General features: G+C 51.1%; 1 protein-coding gene across 3 annotated transcripts in view; it reads right to left on the bottom strand.

The window, feature by feature from the left end:
- LOC116955637 (glutamate receptor ionotropic, kainate 2-like) overlaps positions 1 to 14,117 on the bottom strand; it is a 112,853-nt gene that overhangs the window by 32,633 nt on the left and 66,103 nt on the right. For all 3 annotated transcript variants that reach the window (XM_076053278.1, XM_076053280.1, XM_076053279.1), the window contains exons 10-12: positions 8,765 to 8,872; positions 6,397 to 6,510; positions 4,499 to 4,702 (exon numbers count right to left, since the gene is read on the bottom strand). In XM_076053278.1, the coding sequence (XP_075909393.1) occupies positions 4,499 to 4,702; positions 6,397 to 6,510; positions 8,765 to 8,872 (426 nt within the window). The remainder of the gene's footprint in view (positions 1 to 4,498; positions 4,703 to 6,396; positions 6,511 to 8,764; positions 8,873 to 14,117) is intronic.

Raw genomic sequence — 14,117 nt, 5'->3', positions numbered from 1 at the left:
GGACGCTGCTTCCCGAGAGGAGGACGCCCACCAATGGAGATGGAGCGGCGGAGTCGATCCGTGTGGCAGGGTGCAGAGGGAGGGGGGGGGGAGGGGCGCGATTGCTCTCGGGGGAAGCATTCATCCAGCCATGATGATGGGGATGATCTATATATATGTATCACTAAACATGTTTTGTTTATGTCACCAGGTAAGGCCCCACTGAGGTGCTGTGTAGCCATTTTTTTCAGAAGCGACCCTGGCTATTGCAAATGATGGCTCAACAAAGAGGCTCACCACGTCGTTAAGCAGCCAAATACTCTAAACGCGTGATGTTGATTCTAAATGTTGGGGGGGGGGGGTGGGGGGGAGAAAAATCCACGCGGCCACGGGGGGAGAGAGAGACACCACAAACTCCAAATATACAGCAGGTGTTAGCATTGTGATCGAACCCACGACCTCCTGCATACCAGGCGAGGTAGTCAACATCTCCTAGCCACCGTGATGATTATGAGAGAGAGAGAGACACGCAAACTCCAAATATACAGCGGCAGGCGTCAGGGTCGGGATCGAACCCACGACCTCCTGTGTACCAGGCGAGGTAGTTAACATCTCTTAGTCACCGTGATGTTGATGAGAGAGAGAGACACCGCAAACTCCAAATATACAGCAGGTGTTAGCATTTGGATCGAACCCACGACCTCCTGCATACCAAGCGAGGTAGTGAACATCTCACCACCGTGGCGCACCACGATGATGACGGTCAGGATGATGACGACGATCAGAATCAGAATATGTATGTATTACTGGAGTAATCCGACGAGCCGCCGAGCTCTATTTCACAGACGTCCAGTGGGGGCGACGACCACGTAGACATCACGAGGCGATCGATCCACCGTAGCCTTGGAGGAGCGATAGATCCCGCACCGCGCACGCAACAACAGAAAAAAAAAACATTCCTCGAGTCGAAAACCTCGACCCTGAAATCGCGAGAATTCACTGCGCGGAGCGGACAGGGGAATCAATGGGAGCCTCCGTGTGAGCGATGGCCAGGACGGCTACAATCAGCGTTGGCTGGCTGCTGGCTGTTATGTAATCCTCTGGCTCCACGATGGCCATAGCTCTCTTTACACAAAGCGGGGGAGAGAGGGGGGGGGGAGGTCACAGAGCGGTGCTCCCCGCAAGCAAGCCGGCAGAGTGAGCCACTAAGAGAGCCTGGGGTTCACTTCGCGGAAAGGGGGATGTGATGTCGATTGCGTGAGCGACGTAGATCGCACAAGGGCATGGACAGCACAGGACAGGCATGCAAGCAAACAGGGCGCTACGGTGGTGAGATGTTATCTGCCTCGCCTGGTGTACAGGAGGTCGTGGGTTCTATCCCGACCCTGACGCCTGCTGCTGTGTATTCGGATTGTGCGTGTCTCTATCCCCAAGGTCGCGTGGATTTGTACACTGGTGTGGGTGAGTTGTGTGGTGAGTATCTGTACACTGGTGTGGGTGAGTTGTGTGGTGAGTCTAAACAACTCGCTACTGGAGTTGGACAAGCATCCAAATGTAGGAGTGCAGAGCTCTGGAAACTTATTGGGTTGTGCCAGTCGCAACGTACGACAACAAAAAACGGATGAGCTTCTGCGGCCGTCTGGAACGTTCTTCCTTCCGATATTAGGACGTCACTGGGAGCTGTGCACTTTTAAATCATCATCATCATCATCTAGATTGACAAACTAATTTCTTCAAAACTGCTTTTTTGCGTTTAGTTTGTTGTCATTCCCCCGCAACTCCGATGAGCACGGTTGGCTACGTACGGTGCCAAAGAAGCTCAACGTACGTATATATATATAAAAAAAACATTTAAATTACTTAAAAAGTGACGGCTACGTCACCGCATCTCCTGCCACCCCTCGGCTGAGATCAACAGATTGATCTCTGCTGAGATCAACACGGCCTCCGTAATTGGCCTCGCGAGCAGCTGTTCGAAGCCGCGCCTGGTGGTGGTGACGCAGGGGCCATTGATCCAGCGCCTGTAAATATTTCATATTGCCGGATGGGGCTAGGCCCTTGCCCCTGTGTCTGGGCTTGCATGCTCCAGTTGCGCCGAGCCTCCTGCCGCCACTGCTGCCGCTGCTGGATCAGTGGTTCTGATGCGATCAGTACGCACCTCTTAGAGACACCAGACTCTAGGGTTCGAACTGAGGCTCTCAGAGCTTGCTGGCTAAGGACAGACACCCAGATCCAGGGCTGCAACTCAGGCTCTCAGAGCTTGCAGGCTAAGGACAGACACCCAGACCCAGGGCCCCAACTTAGGCCCACAGCGCTTGCAGGCTAGGGACAGACACTTAGACCCAGGGCCCCAACTCAGGCGCTCAGAGCTTGCAGGCTAAGCACAGACACCCAGACCCAGGGCTCCAACTCAGGCACTCAGAGCTTGCTGGCTTAGGACAGACACCCAGACCCAGAGCCTCCCACTCAGGCCCTCAGAGCTTGCAGGCTAGGGACAGACACCCAGACCCAGGGCTTCAACTCAGGCCCTCAGAGCTTGCTGGCTTAGGACAGACACCCAGACCCAGGGCTCCAACTCAGCCCCTCAGAGCTTGCAGGCTAAGCACAGACACCCAGACCCAGGGCCCCAACTCAGGCCCACAGCGCTTGCAGGTTAAGAACAGACACCCAGACCCAGGGCTCCAACTCAGCCCCTCAGAGCTTGCAGGTTAAGGACAGACACCCAGACCCAGGGCCCCAACTCAGGCCCACAGCGCTTGCAGGCTAAGGACAGACACCCAGACCCAGGGCTCCAACTCAAACCCTCAGAGCTTGCAGGCTAGGGACAGACACCCAGACCCAGGGCCTCCCACTCAGGCACCTCAGAGCTTGCTGGCTCAGTCTATTCAAAGGCAACCCGGGACCTAGGACTCGAACCCATGTCATCATCGGTTGCTGGTTCAGTGCCCCGGTCCAGACCCGCCCCCCTCAGGAGGCAATCTCGACCACAGAGGGAGAGGACACGATGAGATTTGTCCACGCGTGGAACCGTCACGAGCATCCCGCGTCCGGCGTTACAGCGCTAATAGACCACCCATAAACACGCGCAGGGCTCTTTAAAGAGATATAAATATACATAGGGGTTTTTTTTGTACGTATAAACGCGTGTGTGTGTGTGCGCGCGCGTGCCCATCTACTGTGCTTTGCTCGGTTGTCCTCTACACGTGCTTTCTGATTCTTCTTCCGAGTTTAAGGGAGGCTGGGGAGGCATAAAGCGGAGCGGTGCGATAACAATTTACGGCCGTCCCAGGGGCCTCAGCGGTTGGCATTTAGCGGACGGAGTGGGGGAAAGGAGAGAGGAGGGGAGGCAAGGGGATGGGATGGGAGGGAGCGAATGCATAGAAGGGATGAGAAGGAGGGATTCAGACAGGATGGGAGGGACGCGGGTTACGGAGGGAGGCAGCGGATGGGATGGGAGGGAGACGATGATATATAAGGGATGAAAAGGAGGGATTCAGACAGGATGGGAGGGACGCTGGTTACGGAGGGGAGGGTACGGATGGGATGGGGAGGGTCGTGACGGGAAGGGAAGGGGGACGGAATGGAGGGAGGCATATACAACATGCTGATAAATAAATAAAGAAACAACGCGCCCTAAAGGCCAGCCGCTGTTTTGAAATACGATGAATGTGCCGAGTGAATGGGCGGCGAGGCAATTTAGCGAATTGAACAATTTTCTGCTAATGCGCTTACATGCCTGTCCGGGCCATTTGCAATGAGTACCCTTCATGGACTGTTAATTAGCGAGAGCCGATCAATTTGAGTTGCGGTGGCGCTGCGGGGAGATGCACGGGGTGGGGGGGTGGGGGGATGTGGGGTGAGGGGAGGGTGGTTACGTGGGTGAGGCAGGAGGCAGGGATGGGTGCGGAGGGTAAGGGGGGGGGGGTGATCAGAATCAGGATATGTATTTTCAGTGGAGGAATCCGATGAGCTATGAAGCTCTTTTTCACAGAGGCGTCCAGTTGCGTGCAGAAGGTGCGGCGCAACGGAGCGTCTGGCGCAGCGTTCCGTAGCAGCGGCGAGGCTCCGGCGTCGCATTCAAACCAACAATGGCGACTGAGCGGGCGAGCGAGCGGGCGACTCAGTGAGCGAGCGAGTGGGCGAGCAGGAGGGCGATTGGGCGGGCGAGCGAGCGGGCAAGAGAGCGAGCGGGCGACTGAGCGAGTGAGCGAGCGGGCGAGCGAGCGGGCGACTGAGCGGGCAACTGAGCGGGCGACTGAGCGGGCAAGCGAGCGAGCGGGCGACTGAGCGGGCGACTGAGCGGGCGAGAGAGCGGGCGACTGAGCGGGCGACTGAGCGGGCGAGAGAGCGGGCGATTGAGCGGGCGAATGGAAGAGCAGGAGGGTGATCGGGCGGGCGAGCGAGCGAGCGGGTGAGCCAGCGGGCGACTGAGCGGGCCATCGGGCTGGTGAGCGGGCGAGCGGGAGGGCGAGCAAAGCGGGCGACTGGGCGGGTGAACGAGCGAGCGGGCGAGACTCACGTGGTCCATGAGCTCGCGCACGAGTCCATTCCACTGTCCGTCGTTGTCCGGCGAGCCATACTTCTCATCGGGCACGAGGCGGATTTCGTAGTTGAAGCGCAGGATTGCCGCCAACTCCTGCAGGAGGTCGATGCAGTAGCCCTCGAAGCGCTCGTTCCCCTCCAGCGGCGTGTCGGAGCGGCGGAACGTCGTGTAGGGCTCCTCCTGCGACACCGCCAAACACCGTTACCATGGTCACCGCGGTCACCGCCAACGCCACGGCAACTACCACCACCACCACGGTTACCGTGACCGCAGTCACCACCACCATGGCCGCCTACACCACCACCACCGTCACTACCACCACCACCACCACGGCCACCACCACCATGGCCACCTACACCACCACTATGGCCACTTACACCACCACCGCCACTACCACCACCACGGCGGCCACCACCACCATGGTCACCTACACCACCACTATGGCCACTTACACCACCACCGCCACTACCACCACCACGGCGGCCACCACCACCATGGTCACCTACACCACCACTATGGCCACTTACACTACCACCGCCACTACCACCACCACGGCCACCACCACCATGGCCACCTACACCACCACTATGGCCACCTACACAACCACCGCCACTACCACCACCACCACCACGGCCACCACCACCATGGCCACCTATACCACCACTATGGCCACCTACACCACCACCGCCACTACCACCACCACGGCCACCACCACCATGGCCACCTACACCACCACTATGGCCACCTAAACCACCATCGCCACTACCACCACCACGGCCACCACCACCATGGCCACCTACACCACCACTATGGCCACCTACACAACCACCGCCACTACCACCACCACAGTCACCACCACCACGGCCACCACCACCATGGCCACCCACACCACCACTACCACCACCACCGCGATGGCCACCCCCAGCAGAGAGACAGCAGTGGAGAGGGGAGTTTAAGGGTGCTCGTGGATAGTGAACGTTTTCTGGATTGGTCTGTGTGTTGTTGTTGATGTTGACATTGATTGTGGTGATGATGGTGATGATGACAGTGATTGTGATGATGATGATGACAGTGACGGTGATTATAATGATGATGGTGATGACAGTGATTGTAATGATGATACCAGTGATTGTAATGATGGTGATTACAGTGATTGTAATGATGATGATACCAGTGATTGTAATCATGGTGATGACAGTGAGAGTGATTGTAATGATGATGCTAATGACATTGATTTAAATTATGGTGATGACAGTGAGAGTGATTGTTATGCTGATGGTGACAGTCATTGTAATGACGATGTTGATGACAGTCACAGTGAATGTTAATGATGATGATGACAGCGGCAGTGATTGTAATGATGACAGAGACGGTGATTGCAATGATGACAGTTACAATGATTGTAATGATGATGACAGTTACAATGATTGTGAGGATGATGACAGTGACAGTGATTGTAATGATGATGATAGTGACAGTGATTGTCATGATGATGATGATAAGAGTGATTATAATGATGAAAGTGACAGTGATTATAATGATTATGATGAGAGTGATTGTAATGATGATGACAGTGAATGATTGTGATAATGATAGCAATTGTGATGGTATTGATTGTGATTGTAATGATGATGGTGATGACAGTGATTGTAGTGATGATGGTAGTGATTGTAATGATGATGTTGATGACAGTGATTGTAATGATAATGATGGTAGCGATTGTGATTGTAATGATGATGATGATGAGTGAAAGTGATTGCAATAATGATAACAGTGATTCTAACGATGATGACAGTGATCGTCATGATGATGATGATAGTGATTTTGATGATGATTACCGTGATTGTGATTGCAGGTGAATGATGACGGCTCACCAGGATGGTCGTGACGATGAGCATCCTGTTACTCAGCGCGTCCGTCACGTTCACCAATTTCTTGGCGGGCGTCTCCGTCATGTTGAGGCCTGAGCTCGGGTCCCACGTGCCCACCTGTGAAGGCCGTCGCACGTGCGGACTGTCACGTGCCGCGTAGAACACGTGGGCCGTCACGTGCACAGCAGCACACGTGGACTGTCACGTGCCACGTAGAACACGTGGGCCGTCACGTGCACAGCAGCACACGTGGACTGTCACGTGCGGCGTAGAACACGTGGGCCGTCACGTGCAGAGCAGCACACGTGGACTGTCACGTGCGGCGTAGAACACGTGGGCCGTCAGATGTGGACCGTCAGATGTGGACCGTCACACGTGGAGCAGAACATGTTGGCCATCACACGTAGACCGTCACATGTAGACCGTTGCACTTGAGAATCCGGTTTAATCACAGCGCAGTCTATGCATCTGTGGGCCTCTATTTGAGTCCACGGGTCTCTACATGAGCCTATGGGTGTCTATGTGAGTATGTGGGTCTCTATGTGAGTCTGTAGGTCTCTATGTAAGTCTCCGGGTGTCTATGTGAGTATGTGGGTCTCTATTTGAGTCTGGAGGTCTCTATGTAAGTCTATGGGTCTCTACATGAGCCTATGGGTGTCTATGTGAGTTTGTGGGTCTCTATGTGAGTCTGTAGGTCTCTATGTGAGTCTATGGGTGTCTATGTGAGACTATGGGTGTCTATGTGAGTATGTGGGTCTCTATGTGAGTCTGTAGGTCTCTACATGAGTCTATGGGTGTCAAAGTGAGTCTTTGGGTCTCGATACGGGACTCCAGATCTCTGTGAGTATATGGGTGTATATGCGAGTCTATGAATCTCTATGGGAGTATACACATCTCTATGTGAGTCTACGATTCTCTTTGTGAGTTTGTGGGTCTCAAGGTGAGTCTATGGGTCTCTACGTGAGTCTACGAATCTGTATGTGAGTCTATCAACCTACATGCGAGTCTACGATTCTGTATGTGAGTCTATGAATAGATATGTGAGTCTATGGGTCTCTGGGTCTCTATGTGAGTCTATGAGTCTCTACGTGAGTCTACGAATCTCTATGCGAGTCTCTGGGTCTCTATGTGAGTCTTTGGGTCTATGTGAGTCTTTGCGTCTCGATACGGGACTCCAGATCTCTGTGAGTATATGGCTGTACATGTGAGTCTATGGATCTCTATGTGAGTCTACGCATATCTATGTGAGTCTACGAATCTCTTTGTGAGTCTGTGGGTCTCTATGTGAGTCTGCTTATCACCATAATTCTGGCTATTCCCATGCGTCTAGCTGGGAGCGTAAAGTGTGGGCTATGATCATCATGTTGGCCACCATCAAAAGCCTGCCTATGATCGTGCAACTTGCTGATATCACAAGCTAGGTTGTCGTCATGCGCTTCTAACACCCCCCGGGTGACAGTGCACCCGCACACAAACACACACACGCACACACGCGCACACACACGCGCACACACACGCGCACACACCCGCACGCACGCACCCACACGCACAAAGATCCCCCATATAGCCTGTAACAGATTGTAGGGGCAAGTGCTGTTAGCGAGCACCTATGAAGGCCGGAACGGTACACTAGGGGGTGGGTGGCGAGCACCACGCCCGACCGCCTTTGTCTCCCTAGTGGCGATGTTTACACACCGCACCAGGTACTCATTTGAGGCTGAGTCGACCTAGGGGAGGCCCGGGACCGGTTCAGATAATCGTCACTGGTGTTGGCCGTGAGCGGGAATCGAACCCGGGTCGCCAGGTTCATAGCGCAGCGCGCTAACCGCTACAATATCGCCCCCCATAAACCCGCACGCACACAGTGACACACACACACGCACCCGCACGCACGCACACACATGCAAAGAGTTATGTACTGAAACCGCGGAGTGGAACTCATTGAACTCTGGTGGTGGCGGCGGTGGCGGTGGTGGTGGCGGCGATGGCGATGATGGTGGCGGTGATGATGATGGTGATGATGGTGATGATGATGGTGATGATGGTAATGATGATGGTGATGATGATAATAGTGATGATGATAGTGATGACGATGGTGATGATGGTGGTGATGATGATAGTGATGATGATAGTGATGACGATGGTAATGATGGTGGTGATGATGATAGTGATGACGATGGTGATGATGGTGGTGATGATGCTAGTGATGATGGTGGTGATGATGATGGTAATGATGATAGTGATGATGATAGTGATGACGATGGTGATGACGGTGGTGATGATGATAGTGATGATGGTGGTGATGATGGTGGTGCAGTGTCGCGTGTGCAGAGACGCTCGTGTCAAGGTTGCTCGTGACGAGTTGCCTCGCCTTCTGGAGGCCGTCCTCCTTCAGGCTGATCACATCCAGGTCGAAGTCTGTGCGCAGTCCATTGCTCCGGTTGAACGTCAGACGCCCCGTGAGGCCCTCCCACTGTGCCTGCAAGCAGCAGCAGCAGCAGCAACCATCATCACAAGCAATATCATCAATAGCAGCATCAGCTGCATCATCGGCATCATTGATAGCAGCAGCAGCATCGATAGCAGCAGCATCAGCATCATCGATAGCAGCATCATCAATACCAGCATCATCGATAGCAACATCATCAATAGCAGCATTATCGATAGCAGCATCATCGATAGAAGCATCGGCACCATCATCGATAGCAGCATCATCGATACTAGCATCATCAGTAGTATTATCGTAAGCGGCATCATCAATATCAGCGTCAGCAGGATCATCATTATCAATAGCAGTATTAGCAGCATCATCAATAGCAGCATCAGCTGCATCATCGGCATCATTGATAGCAGCAGCAGCATCGATAGCAGCAGCATCAGCATCATCGATAGCAGCATCATCAATAGCAGCATCATCGATAGCAGCAGCATCATCGATAGAAGCATCAGCACCATCATCGATAGCATCATCATCATCATCGATACTAGCATCATCAGTAGTATCATCGTAAGCGGCATCATCAATAGCAGCGTCAGCAGCAGCATCATCATCATCATCAATAGCATTATTAGCAGCATCGTCAATAGCAGGATCAGCAGCATCGTCAGCATCATCGATTGCACCATCATCAGTACCATCATCGTAATCAGCATCGATAGCAGCATCATCAGCATCGATAGCAGCGGCATCATCATGGACATCATCAGCAGCAGCATTGTCCATGCAAGTACCAACCAAGCTCAAACCTGCTTAGCTTTCGAGATCTGCGATTATCACGGTTGGCTACGTACGGTGCAGGAGAAGTTCAACAAACACGCGCATACGTCCATGAGAGAGTTTTTTTGTATTGGATTAGATGGCGTAAATATATAAATGTGTCGTTAAGCCCGCCACCACCCGACACAGCGAACCAACTAGTAAGGGTTGTCACGTAAGCAGAACGTGGCCAGTTCGAGACTAGTACAGCACTAGTGTATAGTGTAGTGTATAGTGTAGAATACTAGTACAGCACTAGTGTATAGTGTAGTGTATAGTGTAGAATACTAGTACAGCACTAGTGTATAGTGTAGTGTATAGTGTAGTGTATAGTGTAGAATACTAGTACAGCACTAGTGTATAGTGTAGTGTATAGTGTAGTGTACTAGTACAGCACTAGTGTATAGTATAGTGTATAGTGTAGAATACTAGTACAGCACTAGTGTATAGTGTAGTGTATAGTGTAGTGTATAGTGTAGTGTATAGTGTAGTGTGTAGTGTATAGTGTAGAATACTAGTACAGCACTAGTATATAGTGTAGTGTATAGTGTAGTGTATAATGTAGTGTATAGTGTAGAATACAAGTACAGCACTAGTGTATAGTGTAGTGTATAGTGTAGAATACTAGTACAGCACTAGTGCATAGTGTAGTGTATAGTGTAGTGTATAGTGTAAAATACTAGTACAGCACTAGTGTATAGTGTAGTGTATAGTGTAGTGTCTAGTGTAGAATACTAGTACAGCACTAGTGTATAGTGTAGAATACTAGTACAGCACTAGTGTATAGTATAGTGTATAGTGTAGTGTATAGTGTAGAATACTAGTACAGCACTAGTGTATAGTGTAGTGTATAGTGTAGAATACTAGTACAGCACTAGTGTATAGTGTAGTGTATAGTGTAGTGTATAGTGTAGAATACTAGTACAGCACTAGTGTATAGTGTAGTGTATAGTGTAGTGTACTAGTACAGCACTAGTGTATAGTATAGTGTATAGTGTAGAATACTAGTACAGCACTAGTGTATAGTGTAGTGTATAGTGTAGTGTATAGTGTAGTGTATAGTGTAGTGTGTAGTGTATAGTGTAGAATACTAGTACAGCACTAGTATATAGTGTAGTGTATAGTGTAGTGTATAATGTAGTGTATAGTGTAGAATACAAGTACAGCACTAGTGTATAGTGTAGTGTATAGTGTAGAATACTAGTACAGCACTAGTGCATAGTGTAGTGTATAGTGTAGTGTATAGTGTAAAATACTAGTACAGCACTAGTGTATAGTGTAGTGTATAGTGTAGTGTCTAGTGTAGAATACTAGTACAGCACTAGTGTATAGTGTAGAATACTAGTACAGCACTAGTGTATAGTGTAGTGTATAGTGTAGTGTATAGTGTAGAATACTAGTACAGCACTAGTGTATAGTGTAGTGTATAGTGTAGTGTATAGTGTAGTGTACTAGTACAGCACTAGTGTATAGTGTAGTATATAGTGTAGTGCATAGTGTAGAATACTAGTACAGCACTAGTGTATAGTATAGTGTATAGTGTAGTGTATAGTGTAATGTACTAGTACAGCACTAGTGTATAGTGTAGTGTGTATAGTGTAGTGTACTTGTACAGCACTTGTGTATAGTTTAGTGTATAGTGTAGTATATAGTGTAGTGTGTATAGTGTAGTATATATTGTATAGTTTAGTGTGTATAGTGTAGTATATAGTGTAGTGTGTATAGTGTAGTGTACTAGTACAGCACTAGTGTATAGTGTAGTGTATAGTGTAGTGTACTAGTACAGCACTAGTGTAGTGTGTATAGTGTAGTGTACTAGTACAGCACTAGTGTATAGTGTAGTGTGTATAGTGTAGTGTACTTGTACAGCACTAGTGTATAGTGTAGTATATAGTGTAGTGTATAGTGTAGTGTACTAGTACAGCACACCGATTGTGTGCTGGAGAGCCAAAGCGACAACATTTACAATCCGAGTAAACCGACGTGTCGCCAGTAATTACGACTACAACATCTGGCGATTTGCCGGAATTTAATTCATTTTTTGTTATTTTACGCGATCTAACTCCGAAACAACAATAAAAAAACATTCATCGTGGATAATATTGCTTGCGGGAAGCCTCACTCCGGGCACCTTGTTAAGTCTGCTTTGAAGACCCATCTCTATAAAGTGGACTTAAAATCTTGGTCGGCTGCCCTGGTTTGTTTTTATTTCACTGCTTTCCATGCATTGCGGATTAGGATCTCAGGATGGAATGCCGCATTATACATTTTAATTATTATTATTATTGTTTGTGTTTGCATTGTTGTGGAACACCGGGGATGGGAGCACGACTTGCTGCACCAGCGTTACCGGCTCAAGTGACGTCGCCACGGGCATCGTGAGGCCGACCGTGCCCCTACCCGACAACACCCTCCCTACCACCCACCCACACCCTCCCTACCACCCACCCACACCCTCCCTACCACCCACCCACTCCCTACCCCCACCCACTCCCTACCACCACCACCCTCCCTACCACCCACACCCTCCCTACCACCCACCCACACCCTCCCTACCACCCACCCCCCTCCCTAGCCACCCCACCCCCTCCCTACCACCACCACCCTCACTACCACCCACACCCTCCCTACCCACCCCACCCCCTCCCTACCCCCCACCCCCTCCCTACCCCCCACTGACCCCCCACCGATCCCCGGGGGGTATTTCTCGAGTGTGGCAAGGCGGTGTTAGGAGGAGGAGGAGAGTTGGGGAGAGTTGGGGAGAGCTCTCTGCGTCTTTGTACTCGGGGCGATACCGCTTCCAGTTGTTCCCGGGAACACGCAACAACAAACCCCAGGACGGACGGGGCTCTCTAAATCGAGTTAACGAGCCACTCGCTATCGCCCTGTCTCTCTCTCTCTCTGTGTGTGTGTGGCTCTTCACTCTCTCGCTCTCTCTCTGCTACTCGTGTTTAGTTGGGACGAGTGGTAATGTTCACTGGCAGTGTTGGATAATGAGCACCGCCTCCTCCTCCTCCTCCTCCTGCACTCCACGTGAACGTTGTGTGCCATAGACGACACAAAGACAAAGATCCCCCGCGTAGCCTTAACAGACTGTTGGAGCAAGTGCTGTTCGCGAGAAACGATTGAGGCCGGAACGGCGCGCAAGGGGGTGGGTGGCCAGCACCACGCCCTGACCACACCAGGTACTCATTTCAGGCTGAGTCGACCTAGGGGGAGGCCCAGGATCGGTTCAAATAATTGTCACCGGCGTTGGCCGCGAGCGGAATCGAACACAGGTCACCGGGTTTGTAGCGCAGCGTAGCGATAGCCACTACACCACTGCTTCCCCCATACGCACACTCACACAGCCACACACAAAATAAAGACACACAGACACACACACGCATGTGTGTGTCTGTGTGCATCTTGACAGACAGAGTCAAGACAAATCACGCTTACCGCTACACACACGTATACACACACTGGCTTATTGACTCACCCACTCACCCACCTACTATCTCACCCACTCACCCACACACTCACTCACCCACCTACTGACTCCGCCACTAACTCACCCACTCACTCACCCACTCACTCACCCACCTATCTCACCCACACACTCACTCAACTACCTACTCACTCAACCACTTGCTCACTCAACCACCTACTCAATCACCCACCCACTCACCCACCCACCCACTCACCCACTCACTTACCCACCCACCCACTCACCACACTGCAGGTTACCTCACTTCTCTGGAATCCCCTCCTATCATCATCACCATCATCTCCATTACAGTCACCATCGTCTCGTCTCCCCCCCCCCTCACCAATCTCTTACAACAAGAATAACAAATACATCGTTTTTGCTCACTTCCGATATAAAAGTGTGACACTCTTATCCATCACAACCGTAATCGCGCCGTTTGTTGCTGGCCGCTGGGCGTTCGCTTTTGATTCTTTCCGAAAATCCGTTGTAAAGTTAACACGGAGTCGCAGTTTTGCACAAACGACGCCGTATCATCAGCAGCTATCATTCTCGGACGTCGAGCTCCCGTAAAGTGACGATCTATTATATTGAAGAAAAAAACACGCGGGGCTGCAGGTGTCCGTTTTATATATGCAGCACACGCACGCACACACACACAGACACACACACAGACACACACACATACACACACACATACACACACAGACACGCACGCACACACACAGACACACACATATACACAGACACACACACAGACACACACAGACAGATACACACAGACACAAATACACAGATACACACAGACACACACACACAGATACACACACAGACACACACACATACACACACAGACAGATACACACAGACACAAACACACAGATACACACACACACATACACACACACAGACAGATACACACAGACACAAACACACAGAGACACACACACAGACACACACAGACAGATACACACAGACACAAACACACAGATACACACA

The sequence above is a fragment of the Petromyzon marinus genome, chromosome 60 (genome assembly GCF_048934315.1).
Source record: "Petromyzon marinus isolate PM22_M1 ecotype Great Lakes invasive population chromosome 60, UKy_Petmar_22M1.pri1.0, whole genome shotgun sequence".
Lineage (NCBI taxonomy): Eukaryota > Metazoa > Chordata > Hyperoartia > Petromyzontiformes > Petromyzontidae > Petromyzon > Petromyzon marinus.
This window is presented reverse-complemented; position numbering and strand designations above follow the sequence as displayed.